The 17,843-nt window shown below is 47.0% G+C and overlaps 1 protein-coding gene across 2 annotated transcripts in view; it reads right to left on the bottom strand.

The window, feature by feature from the left end:
* Positions 1 to 17,843, bottom strand: part of CLMN (calmin) — a 2,282,147-nt gene that overhangs the window by 578,239 nt on the left and 1,686,065 nt on the right. For both annotated transcript variants that reach the window (XM_069637682.1, XM_069637683.1), the window contains one exon: positions 7,811 to 7,893. In XM_069637682.1, the coding sequence (XP_069493783.1) occupies positions 7,811 to 7,893 (83 nt within the window). The remainder of the gene's footprint in view (positions 1 to 7,810; positions 7,894 to 17,843) is intronic.

Below are 17,843 nucleotides of genomic sequence, written 5' to 3'. Positions count from 1 at the left end.
TCTGGGAGGGGATCCCTGCTCAGAGCGTCTGCCAGTGAATTGAGATCCCCTGGAACATGTTGGGATGACAGGTAAATGTTCCGTTTGAGTGCCCATTTCCAAATTTTCTGGGCAAGCTTGGGCAGATTTGGTGAACGAGTGCCCTTGTGTTTAAGAAAAACATCGCCGTAGTGCTGTCTGTTAGGATCTGCACTGACAGGTTGGGAAGGAGGTGTTCGAACACCCGAAGAGCTCTGAAGACTGCCAGAAATTCTAGCAGGTTGATGTGGTTCTGAGCCACTGTGTGAGACCAGAGACCCTGAGCTGTATGGTGCAGGTATCGGGCTCCCCACCCTGCTAGGGAGGCGTCTGTTGTAACAACGGCCTGTATCTCTGGATCGTAAAAGGGTTTCCCCTTTGTCAGGTTCTCCCTTGTCCACCAGCGAAGACTTTGTACTAGTGTTGGCGAAACAACCACTAGAAAGTCACACTGACCACTTGCTTGAGACCACTGTTACGCCAACCATTCCTGCATGGGTCACATACGCAGGCGTGCGTGGAGAACCAGGTAAATGCAAGATGCCATCATGCCTAGCAAACGCATCACTTTGCGCACCCTTATTTGGCGACTGGCTTGGTATTGAGGAATTTGCAGCAACAGATTTTCGAATTCTTTCCTCTGATGGAAAGGCCAACCCCTCTTGGGTGTTTAGGATAGCTCCTAGGAACTGTTTTGAGGTCCTTGGCACCAGGCTTGATTTTTTCTCGTTGATCGAGAAGCCCAATTGGAAGAGGAGGTCGATAGTTCTTTGAATGTTTAGTCTGCAAATCGGGGGGACTCCCCTGTAATGAGCCAGTCGTCCAGGTAAGGGTACACTGGGATTGTCTCCCTCCGTAAGTGTGCTGCCACCACCGCCAGTACCTTGGTGAATACCCTTGGAGCCAAGGCTATTCCGAAGGGTAGCACCTTGAATTGGTAATGCTGGTTGTCTATCTTGAAGCACAAGAATCTTCTGTGTGCTGGGAACATTGAAATCTGAAAATAGGCATCTTTCATATCCAATGTTGCCATGTAATCCCCCTTTTTTAGTAGTGGGATTACCTCTTGCAATGTAGTCATGCAGAATTTTTGTGGCTTGACATAGTGTTTGCAGGGCGCAAGTCTAATACTGGGCGCATTGTGAGATCTTTTTTTGGCACAAGGAAGTAGGTTGAATAAATACCCGTGTTTACCTGGCTGCCGGGACGTTTTCTATGGTGTCCTTTGCCAGCAGAATGGTGATTTCCTCAAGAAGGATTTTCTGGTGTTCCAACGAGTGTACCTTCTGTCTTGGAGGATGTCATGGGGCGCCCTAGTAGTTCTATGCAGTACCCTGAGGACACTGTGGAGAGCACCCGTCTGCCCGAAGTGATCCCCTCCCATGCGTGGGTGAAGGTGGAAATGCACTCCCCTACTTGGGATGCATGGGAGGACACCCGAAGCGGAACGTCACTGTTTAGCAGGTGGTGCACCACCTCTGGCAGGGCTGCCTCTACCTCTACAGTGGCCCCTACGTTCACCTCTGGGGGAGCCCTGTGAAGTCTGGAACTGACTGTTGCCCCATGAGGTTCCTTGATTTTGATAGTAGTTGGAACCCCTCTGGGAGCTTTGGCCGTGAAAGCGACGAAAATTATTATTTCCCCTTTGACCTGGGGTTTATTTGTGAGTTGTCCAAGAGATTTTAAGGTCTCGTACTCATCTTTAGCTGTCTTTAGCGACTCTTCCACTGCCTTGCCAAATAGAACGTTATGCGCTACCGACATGTCTATAAGCGTGGCTTGGGTCTCGGGTTTAAACCCTGACTGCCTGAGCCAAGCGTGGCGCTTTATTACTGTGCCTTCTGCTATTAATCTTCCTGCATTATCTGCTGCATCGGAGTTTGCTTTAAGGATGCATCCAGACACAGATCTTCCGTCTGATGCAATTTGGGCCAACTGGCCCATTAGTGGTTCAGGTGCAGAGGCTATTAGAGCAGCTACTTGTTCCCACTGGTGGCAGTTATAGCTTGCTAACAGAGTGGTAGTGTTAGCAATACGTGCCTGATATGCGGACGTGGATGCCAGCTTCCTCCCCAGAGCATATATCCTTTTGCTCTCTTTATCGGGGGGTGCTTCTGAAGAAGCTAGTGGTGTGCCCGCCCTCTTTCTGGTGGTTATTACTACCAATGAGTCAGGTTTTAACTGACCCCTTATGTACATGGGATCGGAGGGAACGGGCCAGAATAATTTCTCCACTCGTGGATTAACTGCACGAGTAAGATTAGGGGTTACCAGCGAGGGATCATTTCTGCGCTGGATTGATTTTAATATGGGGATAGCTTGGGCAATGGCTCTTTTGTCCCTTAGGATTTCTTCTACTAAATCTCTATCTTCTTGGACACCTTGTGTGTCTATTTGAAAATGGGCTGCAGTTTTAGCTAGTACCTCATTGAGGAGTGGTTGATTATCAATCGGTGAGTCATTCACCGGGGGATCTTTTGGAATAGCGGAGTCAAGACTGTAGGGTCCGCCTCATCTTCCTCTTCCTCTTCCTGGTCCTCATCATACCCATAGTAAGCAGCCCCTGTCTGGTCGTCCAACATCTGTGTTTCTGTCTCTTCACCATATGACTCTGGATGGTAAGGCTGAATTATTAAAGGGTCTGAAACCAATCCCTGCGCTGGAGTCTCAGAACGGAGCCTTTTAGTAGTGGGTTGAGAGTACTTGGATCCCGAAGGGGTAGAGGTAGCTGGTGTATTTGTATAGCTATGGAAATAATTAAGGTCCTTTTCGTAAAAGTCTACAAAAAAGGAAATCCTTCTCATTACCCTATCAATGTCCTCTGAGTTCCATTCCTTGGAACTGGGAATAACCTTCTCTTGCTGTGGTTCCTCATCCATGCCCATATCATGAGGAGTGGGAGGGACAATTTTACCCCTTGGAGTAGTGTCAGGGACCTTGGACTTTCCAGGGGACTTCTGTTTTTCTGTCTGTTGTTGTGAAGGTTTCTTGTGCTGTTTATCCCCCTTCCCGTGACTAGAGGAATGTTCTCCTGAGGTTTTAGGGGTTTCCGAGAGTTTCGACGCATCGCGCCGGGTTTCGGAGGAGGTCTTGGACGTTTTGCGTCGAGATTCGAAGGTGGTAGAGGGGTGTCGAATCTCAGGAGTAGACGCTACACGCTTGGGAGCATAGAGGTCGGCATTGTCTTCTGACGACCGAACCTCTACAAGTATTGGTAGTGCGGCACTGTTCCCAACCGTGGACGGTTGGTCTTTGTCATGTGGCGATCTTGAACGTGAACGCCCAGAGGACTCAGAATCGTTCGACCGCTCTTTCGGTGCCTTACGTTGCCGATCGCTCGACACGCGCATCGAGTCACAGCTGGGGCTGATGTGCTTAGTGGAAGTGGTGTGGGTTGCGCTTTTGCCGCCAGGTGTTGTCCCCATAACTGGGCCGCTGGCTAGTCCTCCAAGGTCGGGGTCTTGCGCATGGGTGTCTAAAGTCACCCTTCTGCCCTCGCCGTCTGATACGTCAGCGTTGCTGCCATCGCTAAAGCTCCCTTCGGCGTCCATGGCCTCTCGTGGCCTGGCTTAGTGGGCCCAGCGTTTAGTGGAGCGGTCTTTATGTGTTTTGGGCTTGAAGAGCTTACAAGCTCAACAGGTAGCCTCGGGATGGTCTCGAGGGAGACACAAATTGCACGTATTGTGCTCATCTACCCAGGGGAACTTCCTGTTACACTTTGGGCAGAATTTAAAGGGAGTACTTTCCATATGTATTAATTTGGCAGCGGGCGAGTATATGTAGAAAATTAATGTGGGAGCCTGTGTGACCACCCCCCACTCTCCCTACTTGTACAGGGCCGAGGCCAGAGGCATTCCAAGGCCCGGGCCGAGGCCAGAGGCCTTCTGAGGCCCATGGTCCGTCGTGGAGTCTCGACGGTTGTTGTCCTCGATCTTCACCGGCGTCGATCTTCGGCATAGGGTGGAAAGATACGGGGAATTTTAACAATAATACATGTATAATTGGCTTATGCCAATGGAACTCCGCAATATGCGTCCGATTGGAATGGCGGAAAAAAATAATCTGATGGTCCTACACGTGTGAGGGATCATGGGTACATGGGATGTCACACTAGGGATAGTATCACTGGCACACCCTAGCTCGATGCCCCTTGTTGAGTTTCGATTCCACAAACACACACACACAAACACACACACACACACACACGGTCTACTCAACCTGTAAGCTTTCAAAAGAAAGTCTTTTCAAACATGGGATACCGTCTTCAGAAGCAATCCTGACACAGGCTCAGGTTTCCTCCCTTAGTCCTTAGTGTTGCCAGTGAAGGGCAGGTTAGTGGATGTCTTTCAGTTCCCGCAAGCATTTGTGAAACAGCCTGGCTAGTCTGGTTAGTCAGGAAGAGGTGTGCCGGTTTCCCCAGGATAAAGACTGTCAGAGCCTCATCAGCTGGTGCAGCCTTTTTTCCGATTTCGTTCGTCTGACTTTGTCCTTCCATATGGGTCTGCCCTTGGAGGAAGAGAGTACAAGCAAGCCCGTCTGCCTCCTCCCGAACTTCCTTTAGGGTGGTCTTCAAAGACTCCTCCCCTAGATACAAGGACGTGTAAACAGACTTGTCTGTCCCCTCTGCGTTTTTCCACTGTTTTGATTTTTTACGCCCTCCTTTTAGCCTTCTTTAGGAGGGGCCTAGTTCCTTCCAATCATTCCTAGTGGCCCTCCATTTATGTTTTTTTATTTTTTTATTTTGTGTGATAATACTTAACAATACTTTACGCACTATAAAATACATATAGCACATTAAATTCATAACAAATGTATACTATAATACAGTAATTCATTAAATCTCTATCAACTAAAATATATCAAATGTATCCAGTGTAATCCATTTCTGCCTCAGGAAAACAATCCATAATTGATTTCCAAAAGTGCATGAGTGCAATGGACAGAGCGGTGGAGCAACCTGCAGAGCAGTGAGCCGAAAACTGATCTAAGGTCATCCACTCTAGATTTGGTTTCCTTTCCCTTTTGCGAATGGCTGATTCTTAATCGGTCTCGAATTACCTCAAGTGTGGAGGACTTCTGTCTTAGGTGTGTGGTTATTTCTTTGATAATGTTTTGACTCCTGATGAAGAGGGCAAGGCATTAAAGGTACAAGAAGCATTTACGCCATCTGGAATTCCACCGTGTGAGCACAGCGCAGCAGCACACCTCTGTTCCTCAGCCTTCTTCCTGCTGCCGACACCACAATCGGAATTGCTCCATACAGTGTACCCAGACAATTGTTGCCGGAGAAGAGCTACTGCTTTCACACATTTTGGCCATAAGATCTAATCCCACAAGTTTGGGGACCTGTTAGTTTACAGATGTGCAAGATGCCATGTGTCTATATGCTCCGAGTGATTGGTTAACCAGAACATCAAGGGGTCTCTCTGTGCAATCAGCCTTCTGTCAAACTTACTTCCTTGAGTCTGGGATTATCTTTCTGTCTCAGATACCTACATTGGAGTGCAGATTGCTTTAAAGTGATGCCCAGTGCTGGCCTCTAACACCTTACTAAGGTTGTGTCTGTGCACTGGTAACCAAATGATGATTAGTCTGGCATGCTCATGGGAGAAAGCACATTAAGGGTGTGAAGAAAGCTCATTAACAGTAAGTGACGTTGGTTAGACTCACAGCCTATGTGCCCTTTGATCAGTCTTGGGCCCCCATGAAATTATCCCGAATCCAAGATGCAAACTAGGTAACCTCCCTGCCTAAAAGGAACCTGTGAACATTACCTGAAGGTGCACTCCTGTAGAATGTGGGAGTATTTAAGATGCAACAGAAGTGGAGAAACAACATGGCATCAACCAAAAGGCGTCAGCATTTCAGTTTTACTAACAACTGCAGGCACCAGCACACTAATGGGCAGGTTGCGGGAGACAATGCCAACAAACCTGCACTGATGGCCTATTGATTGAATTAACCTGTGGATATGTACACTTCACTACTAACTATTGAATTCTATGGACCAATGTGTTATTCCTGTGTTCCAGCCACCCACTACTTTTCAGCACCAGCTTCCCTTCAGTGAATGTTGTCTGATAACCGCAAAATGTACTTCTAACTTGTGCTCAAATGCATTAATGTAGAACATGTAAATGCATAACCCACTTCTGCTTTCCCTGTAACTAAGTTCCCCTCAAGTAACAGCGCCACGATGCCCAAGGGCTGTTTGTGCGCTATACAAAGGTAAAAAATAAAAATAAAATAAAATAAATGCTCCCACTATTTCTATCTGTTTGCCACTTCAGCCTTCTCAACTTTTGACTCCTGCTTGTGATTCTCCATTGTCATTGACGAGGTAGAATCATTTAGCAAATTATATGGTTCAATAAACTTCAAAGGGAATATATTACAATTGCCTCGATTTTGAAAAGCCTTCCAGTAACATTTCATTTTTTATTCCTATTGTAGTCTTCCTTGATCTGGACACGGCACCGTCTGCTGGAGGTAAAAGCCTCTGATAGGCGTTGTGCACCATCATATATACCCCTTGCCCTGATGCCTAGAAAGGTGAGGGAGTTCAAGCAACTTCCCCTTGTGTTAGATCCTTCAGGTAATCATTATCATTTCCAGTCCTGAGACATGTTTCAGGCCATGGATGTCTTGTATTCTGCCCAGGGCCATTCTGGTCTCTGGGAATGAGGGAGAATGAGGAAGAGTTATTTTGGGAACGTAGATGAACCCTTCCCTCTAAAACCTGGGCTTGTGGTGGGAGGTGTCCCAGCTGCTTGCTTCTCTTATTCTTGAGGTCTAATTAGAGGTTCAGATGCCACATCGCTAGACTAATAAAGCTCTGTTGAAACATCAAAGGGACTGTCTCCTGCTGCCATTGCGATTTGCAGAAGAGTGAAAGAAAAAATTGCATTGTCAAAAATATGCTAGAACCAACAACAAAAAGAATAAAGTTTGCAAGGTATGGCGACAACTTGGTATATCCCTTCCTCATTTTATGAAGCAATCTATAACATGTGTTTTATTTAGATTCATCATGTCCTACTCTGTACCATGTTTAATGTGTTGTTCTATAGAACATCAGTGTTCTACCCAATGATCCTCTTGGGCTTCATAAAGATTCAAATATCATATTTTGGATATGTTTATTTTAGAAGCTAAGTATTACATTTGAGCAACCAGACACTGGAGAACGAAATTTATAATGGAGGTTTGAGATTTTTATCATTGTGCATAACTGGAGCAGAACATTGTCAAGCAGGTTATTTTGGGCTGCTATAAGCAAATCTGAACTGAGCAATAGGCAAAAGCAATGAAACAGAAAAACACATTGTTCTAAAGATTTTGGGCCTCGTCACAAGTCTGGCGGTAACCCTTAAATGCTGCAGTAGCGCTATTACCGCCGCATTTAAGGGTCTGCCAGATCATGGCTTTGGCGGATTTACCCCGAGCTCTGAGCTGGGGGGAAATCTGCGGCAAAATTGCCGATTTTTGGCACGATTACCGCTGGCGGGAAATCCGCCGGCGGTAATAGCGCGAAATTCCCGAATGGGCCCAATGGGGAATGGGCAATAACCCTTCCGCCAAACCCGTGATCCGGCACTAATAGCGCCGGGGGTTTGTCAGTAGGGCTATTAGCGCCGGCGCTAATAGCGCCGGCGTTACCGCCCAACTCGTGATGAGGCCCTTTCTCTCCACATTAAAATGAGGCACTATTGAGTTTTTATGGCATAGCTTTCTGAAGAAATGTCTTATGAAAACATTTGAAAAATTCGGAAGATACAAAAATGTAACTTACTCCTTCCATCTCAGGAAAATGTTCAAGAAATTGTGCTACGTATGTCATGATTGACTGTTCATCAGGATTATCCACCATGATATCTATAAATAAAATCACAACATATGGTTAAGTCATTTAAAAGTGATTTACCCCTGAGCTGCAGAACACAACAGAAAATGCAAGAATTTGAAGCGTCATTCTTGAAGAGCTGAAAAAGTAATTTCTCTGTCGCTACTGTGGATAAGGGAATGCTGGTGGCTAACCAAGATCGGAATCATATAGGTGGGTGAGGGAATCACCAATTTACTCAAAGGATAACAAAAGGAGAGCACCATGAAACAATATTCAGCTCATTTTGCGAGTCTAGCTTTTTTCTGGCTTTAAGTTATGCAACAAATTGAAATAGTTAATTGTGTACAGTTAGACAGAAATCAACGAATGACCAATTTTAATTGTTCAAAAATAAATCACTTGCCCTTTTCCCTTAAGCAAGCATAGTGAGATGTAGGTGCTTTAGTAATGGCTATAACAGATTCTCAAGCTATGAAAATCCAAGCTTGTACCAAAGACTGAAGGGAAAGTCTTGATATGACATTGCTTGCAAAATGCATGAAGAGATATTTAGAGTAAGTAAAAATAAGGGCGCCTGGCGGAGTCCTGATCTACCCAGGGGGGTACGTATATAATAATCAAAAATAATCAGGATGTGAGATCCTACAAATCGGCAGGCTATGGTTCACCCCGTGTTTATGATACCCTGGACCACCCTATGTCCCGGGTGCACTACTGTATAAGTACATGTTCTTCTAACTGTTGTATACCACTGTGCCTTTAGGTGGAACTCTGTACCTCAACACAAAAGAGGTTAATACTCAATCTGTATTTCCACCAAACTCAATCACTTCTTGTCCGTTCTTTTTGAGCCTTTCGTGCTTATCGAAAGCTATGTAAACTAATTGAACAATAACACTTGTGGTTTTCTGAAATAAACTCTTCTGTTCAGAACCATAGCATGCTGATTTGTAGGATCTCACATCCTGATTATTTTTGATTATTATAGAGATATTTAGAGTGAATGGATTTGTGCAATCAAATATAATAGTTGTAGACCTGTGTGAATGACTGTGTGACATAGACAAGCCTCTACTAGATGCATTAACGTACACTTTTTCCGTCATGCCCCATCTTTGTGTTGTTATAGTAGAATGTTTATTAGGAACAATTTCAAGTTTGCTCATGAATTATATGGTCATGAATAATTGATGGATTTGAGGGATCCGGAGGTTAAACAAAGACCTAGTAAATGTTAGGAGACAATAACACCATGACCTTTGCTGCCTGTTATCAATCATTTAAATCTCTATCGGCCTCCATTCCCGATTGTTTAGTGTTCACACCACAGATGAGTCCAATATCTCTATAATAACTCAAGCCCTACGCTTGGCAGGAATGCATAGGCATTGATCTACTTGTTTATGCTGCAACTATTGCTTATTTTACCCTTCGAGCGCCTCGATTTACATCCCCTCTTCCCTTATCTTTAAGCTCTAGTGCCCTGAAGTTAGTTGCATATCTTGCTCTTAAGATATCAGTCAAAATAAAAATGTTAAATAATGTAAACAATAAATAAAATGAGCGCCATGGAGGGACTTCATAGCAATAAAAGGGTGTAGAATGTGTGCCCAACAACCTGGCATGACCTGCCACATGAGTCCCCATTGGGTTACATGCACCTCATACAGCGGCACTGCCATTTTTGATCCCTCCTGCCACTGGGCCAGTCCCACTTCACATCAGAGCCCTTTCCTTGTCTCACATCCCCACTACATCACATTTATGAGACTCAATCTGCCCCAAGTGCTCACCTCGCCGCACTCTACTGAACTTAACTCATGGAAATGGCACAAGAACAACAAGTCATTTCCTTTACCATTTTAACAGAAGCCATCATTTTTTGTTTTTATTTTTAACTTGAAAAACATCCAGCACCTACATGTGTCATTTCTCAACTAAAAACAATATACTTCGGTGTTAATAGCTGTCAGTTTAAAGAGGCTGGCTTTCCAGGGGAACAACACTGCCAAAAGACCTTAAAGAAAGGGTCCCCCCAGCACTCAGATGAATCATTAGTACACCCACTCTGCTGCTCTTAGTATTTTATGTGCGTTTTCTATGGAACATCACTTTCATTTGGATGCAACCTACCCTTGTTCACCATGGCCATCTTCTGGCAACTGATGGCCACACACACAGGCACTAACATCTTCTGTTGTGGCAGCACAAATCAGATGTAACTCCTCTTATATTATCCCCCTCTAGCCGCTGGAGAAGAACATACTATTAACATATATATATGTGAGGGATCGTGGGTACAGTGGACGTCACATTAGGGATAGTATTACTGGCACGCCCTAGGTCGATTCCCATTTTCGAGTTTCGAAAAACAAACTGTAATACTCCGCAGCTTCCACTAGATGTTGGCCTATGCACAGCAGGTGATCCAAGCAGATTCCACAAGCCTCAGAAATATATATATTCAGTGAAAAAAACGTTGTTAAAGGGACGTTATGGTTAAGTTGCGTTACTAAAATCCTATGAAATTCAGTTAAAAAAAACTTTGTTAAAGGGCCGTTATGGTTCCAAGTAAAACCGAAAAACCCTTGAAATTCGTCAGTTATGGTGAGCTCAGCAACCATAACTCGTGCCACCATCGTGCACTGCTAAGACTAACACTCAGGACATCAAAGATTACATCACAAATGTCATTGATGACATCACTTTGTGATGTCATCTTTGCTGTCCTGAGTGTTAGTTTTAGCAGTGCACGGTGGTGGCGCGAGTTATGGTTGCTGAGCTTACCATAACTGGCGAATTTCAAGGGTTTTTCGGTTTTACTTGGAACCATAATGTCACTTTAACAAAGTTTTTTTCACTGAATTTCATCGGTTTTTAGTAGCGCAACTTCACCATAACGTCCCTTTGACAACGTTTTTTTCACTGAATATAGATATAGATAATGTAAATGTTATAAATGTTTACTAAGATTCCCTTAGCTTATATACATATAACATAGAAAACACTGAACCCCCTGCCCCGCTAGTGATTTTGATACCAGCGGACTGTGCGCATGTCCGCGGACGGACGCAGTCACCATGAACACTATCCAAAAACTCAGGGGGTATCTTACATTATTGTATCATACAATAAAAACACCAAACATGTTCAAAAAGCACAACATAAATACATAACATTTAATAATAAATAAGAAGTGGAAACTGTATATGTAAGACACCAACCATCCACTAAAGTAGCATTTGTATTATAATGAAATATACGAAAACAAAATAAATATGCCTCCAACTGAATTACCTCAAAGAAACTGCACAGCAAGAAGCAAGAGCATACTTACCTAGCAGTAACAGCAAAAGTTTGTAAAAAAAAAAACTAGTAAGTGCACTACATTTATTTCATATACTTGTACATTTTCTGTATTAGGTACACTAAAACAAACCTTTTTTTTAACACAGAAATGTCCAGTACTTTGGAATGGCTGGAAGAAAATTTCCCACAAGATGAAATGAGTGAAGAGATTGATAATAATGGTACACACAACATTTCTCTACATAAGCCAATTAATAACCATTACTTTATGGGTACTTAACACATTTCTATTTTAACAGACCAGACAACCAATAAATATAATGCACCAAAAGAGATATTAGAAAATCCTCTGAAACAAAGGGAACTAATAATGGATTTGTTAATGCAACACTTCAATCAACTAAAAGAGTGTGTTGTGGACTACATTAAAGAAAACATTAAATACCACTGTCCTACATGTACCTGTTCCCCCTCTCCATGTCCCAGCCAACTATCCCCAAACCCTCCCCACCAAGAAAAATGGTACAATGAGACTTCCATCCCTTCCCCCCTCCCATAAATCATGTCCAAACCCCTAAATCCCCTGTATTTGTTTCAGTTTCTGCTCCCCCCCTTTCCTAATGTTTCTACTGTTAAACAATAATACAATTTTAAGTGTGTTCTTAGTATATGCCTGTCTTTTTAAAAAAAAAAAAAAAGGGCAGTTAGGGTGTCCTCGGACGGCGTGCCTGTCCGGGATGTCCTCAGTTAACCAAAATGGGGGTGTCCTAAGGACACTATACCTGCCCGTACTGTCCATAATTAAAATGGAGGTGTCCGTAGAACACACAAGATGTTCGATTGTCCGTATTTAACAAAAATTGGGGTGTCCTAAGGACAATATACCTGTTCGTACCATTTGCAATTGAGATGGCGATGTCCTCAGAACACACAAGATGTCCGCCTGTCTGCAATCACCCAAAATGGGGGTGTCCTAAGAACACCCCCGCTGTTCGTAATGACCGCAACCAGAATGAATATATCCATAGAACACATATCCCGTCCCCCTGTCTGCAAAGTTTTGACGCACATTTATTTTATTCAGGGACTTCAACACTGTTCGTAGAACACCCGCGCATCACACACTTGGGTCCTACGGACATCGCGCCTCTCCGCAACTGTCTGCTGCACAATGTGTCACACTTTTAATTAGTTCAGGGACCCGAACACTGTCCGTAGACACCCGCGCGCATGCGCACAACCGTCCCTGCACATTTGGTGTCCTGCGGACAGCCGTCCCATTTGCAAACGTGTCCGCAACGTCATCATGTGACCGCACCCACGCTGAGCGTGTGTCCTTATTTGCGGACACTGTCCGGGCCCTCGAACATTTAAAAAGTGTTTTTTTGAGCAATGCAAGGTATTTTACAGTAAAGGTTCCCCATTGCACATGTCCCAGACAATGTCCCTGGCGATCTACATACATTTTGGAACTTTTTGAGCCCTTTCTTGGTGTTCGAAGTGTTCAGAGACGGCACGGGTGTCCGTGAAGCACGCCCCAGCACCCCTATAAAAGGCCAGACCCCAGAGCTGATCCTCATTCTGCTTTTGGATTTCCAAGATTTACAACAGGACAATTTTGCAGGTTGCTGTTCTTAGTTCCTGGTTCCTAGTTCCTGGTTATTAACCTTCCAGATGGCATCCCAAATTGCTTCTGCTGCTACTGCCTCCGCATCAGCACCCCCACCCCCTCCACCACCACCACGTCCCCAAGGGCCTGCAGAGGGGAACAGGCATGAGGATGCAGAGGAGACAGATGAGGTAGTGGAGGTCACTACTACTGGCACTCATCGTGAGTCTTGGGTGTGGCGATTATTTACCACCAGTGATGGAAAGTCAAAAGCCAATGCAAACAAGGTGATCTGCACTCAGTGCCGCATGGTGCTGAGTCATGGTAAGCCTGGTGCGTATGGCTTTGGTACTACATCAATGAAGCAAAACCTAGGGTGGGGCTATTCGTAATGTTGTATCTTGCAATAAACGTAGTAGGTTGAGTTCCTCTGCAGCATCGTCAGTTTCCGCTGCTGTCACCACAAAAGACACTCCTGCGGGACAGTGCATCCCTCCAGCTGCCTCACAGGAAAATTCATGATGCTGTTGACCCTTACCTTTCACGGGTCACAATATTGTGCATGTACTGCGACACAGTACTCTGCAGGGGGGAGAACCTTCAGACTGCTTTCGAGACTGCGGTCAAGGAGCATGAGAAGGTCTGCAACCTACCTGAATAAGGCCCCCCTACATATTCCTCTCTCCAACTGACCTTTCTTATCCCCGTGGTTGGTGTCCTTTCCTTCCCCTCCCTTCCCCTCCTTTCCTTGTGTGTCGTGTTTAAAAAAACAAAAAAATAATATAAAGCAACAAAAACCAACAAAAAAGGCTCTTTTCAGAGCCGCCTTTCACAGTTTAAAAATAGAAGTGACAAATAAATATTGCAGGGCCCTGTGCATTTTTTAGAAGTCCATGGACAGTCCGCGGATATTTATTTGTTGGGGCGCTGCCCTATCAGGACCATTGCACTTTTCTATAGAAGGAAGTGGTGGCTCTGAAAAGAGCCTTTTTGTGGTGCTTTTTGTGTTTCAAAAACTTGAAATGGGCAACACCTACTGCAAAATGGATTGCTGTAATTCCAAAAAGGTTGCAATGCATTTTGTATATTTTGCAGAAAATTCTGATTGCCGGCATAAGTAAGATGTACTCCATCTCTGCGAAAAATGTGTGTGCTACAAAACTAAGGGGGTAATTCATAGAATTTAGCGCACAAGTGGTGCATGCGGCTGGCGCACAGTGTGCGCGTGAGAATCTATGCGCCATCCGCGTGCGCTAAAATCCATTTCCACGCACAGCGTATTCATGGATTTTAGTTACCAAAACCAGCTGTGGCGCACAGTGGCGCAGCGACCCTGCAGCAGCGCCAGTTACGCCCCCAAGAACACCCCTCGCGCAGGGAAAAGCTATCAAAATCCCCAATCCAGCGCAAAGGGCTGCGCTAACCCTGTACCAGCACGGCAAGCGGGGAACGTGTATTACTGGGGTTCGCTGGAAGTTTCACACGCGATAGGCCCTGTGCGAGTGGGGTACGTGTAATACTGGGGTTTATGGGAAGTTTCACATGCGATTGGCCCTGTGCGAGTTGGGTACGTGCATTACTGGAGTTCGCCGGAAGTTTCACACACAAAAGGGCCTGTGCGAGTGGGGTACGCGTATTACTGTGGTTCGTGGGAAGTTTCACACGCGATTGGCCCTGTACGAGTGGGGTGCGCGTATTACTGAGGTTCGCGGGAAGTTTCACACGCGATTGGCCCTGTGCGAGTGGGGTACGTGTATTACTGGGGTTCGTGGGAAGTTTCACACGCGATTGGCCCTGTGCGAGTGGGGTACATGTATTACTGGGGTTCGCGGGAAGTTTCACACGCGATTGGCCCTGTGCGAGTGGGGTACGTGTATTACTGGGGTTCGTGGGAAGTTTCACACGCGATTGGCCCTGTGCGAGTGGGGTACGTGTATTACTGGAGTTCACGGGAAGTTTCACACGCGATTGGCCCTGTGCGAGTGGGGTATGTGTATTACTGGGGTTCGCGGGAAGTCTCGCACGCGATTTGAGCAGGGTACGTGTATTTCGGGGGGTGTGCGGGGAGTCCTACACGTGAATTGGCAGTGTGGGTCCTCCCAGGTGTACCCTCTGCACCCTCCACGGCCCCTGCAGGCATCCCACACCACAGGGGACTACCCTGCACCCCTGGGCATGTCCCGCAGGCAGCCCATCCACCATGGGCATGCCCCCCAGCCAAGCCACATGTCAGCTTGCACTACTGATGACCAACACATGTCCCCCAGCACCCCCCAGCAGTGCAGGGCACCTGCCAGCAGGCCCCGACTCATGTCCCCCTGCACCCCCACCCCCCAGCAGTGCGGGGCACGTGCCAGCAGGCCCCCACTCATGTCCCCCTGCACTCCCACCCCCCAGCAGTGCGGGGCACCTGCCAGCAGACCCCCACTCATGTCCCCCTGCACCCCCACCCCCCAGCAGTGCGGGGCACCTGCCAGCAGGCCCCCACTCATGTCCCCCTGCATCCCCACCCCCCAGTAGTGCGGGGCACCTGCTAGCAGGCCCCCACTCATGTCCCACTCATGACCTCCTGCCCCCACGTCATGACGATCCTCAATCATGGCCCTTATGGCCAGCCTCCCCAGCCCAAAGACCCAACCAAGTATTGCATCCACCCACATAGAAAAGGCAATTACATGATACAACCCCAAAGGCAAGTATGTTACTGAACACATGTCCGTCACACACACACACACACAATGGGTGCAAGTGAATGTGAAAACCCATATCATGACATGCATGAAACCAATGAGAATACCACACATCGAAGTATGAAGAAGAAAATGTATTAAACACAACATGAATGTAATTAAAAGAAAACCCACAAAAATGGGAATAATTAAAGAAATTCTGCATGTCCATAAAAGAATAAAAAACAAGAAATCATAATCCAAAGAAATCCAAAAGAAATGGTGTCCAAAGTCACAGTCCAACAAAGCAAATCCAAGGGAAAAAAGAAAGTGAAATCCATTGCTCCATGGTGAAAATAAAAAAAATGAGAATAATCAAATGGTGAACTATGTACAAATGAACAATCCAGGGTCCATGAGCCCAACTGATGAAATGAAACCTACCAAAAATACTACCTAATAAAAAACTATATACAAAAACGTGGTGCATTGTCCAAGTGCAACCAAAATAAAAAAGAAAAGGAAAGGAAACCTAACACTATCTAACTATATACAATGGCGGTGGGCAAGTCCTGCGGCTCACTCTGTGGTGTCGCGGGCCAGGGCATCATCGAACTCCATGTTGATGTCCCGGAGGCGGGCTTCTGCCCTGGCCCCGAGGTCTCGCAGGGAGGCACTCATGGCCTGTTCCAACTCCCTGCGAGTCGCCTCGAGGCACTCTGCCCACCTCAACGCCCGGCGCATGGAGAACTCCCCCTGACCATGGTGAGCCGTGCCTCGTCCGCCCGCCACTGCTCCGCATCTATGCGCTGGCCCAACCGCAGCCACATGAAAGACATCCATTCCAGGGTCCTCCTGCCCTCTGGCCGATGCCTGCCCCCCTGATGTTGATGGCCCCGAGCCATCATTGCTCCCACCTAGAGCCTGCTCCTGCTGCTGCTGCTGTCCATGTGCCTTGTCCGATGATGCCTGCACATCCTCCATCAGCTGGGTCTACAGTTGTGGTGTCCACCCCTGCTGGACCGCCGACTCCCGACTGTGGCAGGGATGGGATCTCCACCAAGCTGGCTGTGTTGGTCAGGCCAGGTCCAAAGGGGGCCCTGGTGGAATCTGGGCCAGAAGACAGCAGGGAGAACGACTGGTGCATAGTCTCCACAGAGGAGGAGAGGTCCGCCAGAGTGCGCGTCACATGTAGGAACCCACCAACCAGGGCCCCTCCCAACAGTGCCACGTCGCGACGCTGCTCTTCGTGATGGCATGCGTTCTCTGCCCAGGAAGAACGCCCGTCATCACGAATGTCACGCGTGCGCAATGCGACACCAATCAGGACGAAGCCCATACGTTAATGGGAACCCTCGTCCGCAGGTAGTGGAGAGGCAGATGACATGGCACTCTCCCCTACCTGTGGACGGGCCTGGGACGGGGCCTTCCTGCTGGTGCATGGTGGTGCAGTCACAGGGTCAAGGACAGGGACATGCACAGGCCATTCCACGGTGACCTGTGCTGCCTCCTGACCCTGGCCCTGGACTGCACCACTTGCACCAGTGGTATTACCCCCACCAGGCTCCATTTGCAGCTCAGTAGCGGGCTCCTCCTCCTCTGTGGAGACCACCAACCTGGATGTCTCCGTACCGTCTCCCGCCATTGCAAGCCCCTGTGGGGGCTCACCCGGCCCTTCCGCCACAGCCGTAGTGGCAGACGCGGCACCAGCACCCTCGCTCCCGGATGATGGCAAGTCCTGGGAGGGTGGCTGGGCCTTGCGTCGCCGCCCAGTGGAGGCATCCCCGCCGCTTGGCTCCACAGCGCCATCTCCGCCCTCTTCTTCACTTGACACTGCGTAGAGGGAGACATAGAACACAAGCATCAGGGTACAGTACAATATTCCCCTAGACAGGAAGCAATAACACGAGTGGCAGTGTCTAACGTCACTTCCATCCTGTCCCTCCACAACATATGGATGAATGCACGCAACACACATGCATGAACAGGCATGGCGCCTGCAATCAACATCAGCATCCATGTACAAGGGCCTCTATTAATCAAAATGTTGCCTTCAAACTCACATGCATCCTGGCTCACACTGATGCCATGCACACACATCACCGGAGGGTCATGCATCATGCCTTGTACACCACAGACACAGTGGATAGACACAGTGCATACAATGGTGACCGCACTGCAGGAGTGAATCTACACATCATCACGGACATGTGTCATGAATCCATGGCGTATCGAAGTCACAGACACACTTCTCAGACACACACACACATGTGCACCATACAAGTACATGACAGCAGCACCCATCCCTCACACCCCCACCATGTGCAAGAACAGAAACTGGCATGCTTTCATCTGTGCATTTGCCATACAGCTCCCCATGTCATGCACCAAC

This window comes from Ambystoma mexicanum, chromosome 14 (assembly GCF_040938575.1).
Source record: "Ambystoma mexicanum isolate Mex_15411 chromosome 14, UKY_AmexF1_1, whole genome shotgun sequence".
Lineage (NCBI taxonomy): Eukaryota > Metazoa > Chordata > Amphibia > Caudata > Ambystomatidae > Ambystoma > Ambystoma mexicanum.
Note: the sequence above shows the minus strand (reverse complement) of the source record. Positions and strands in the feature narration are given on the sequence as shown.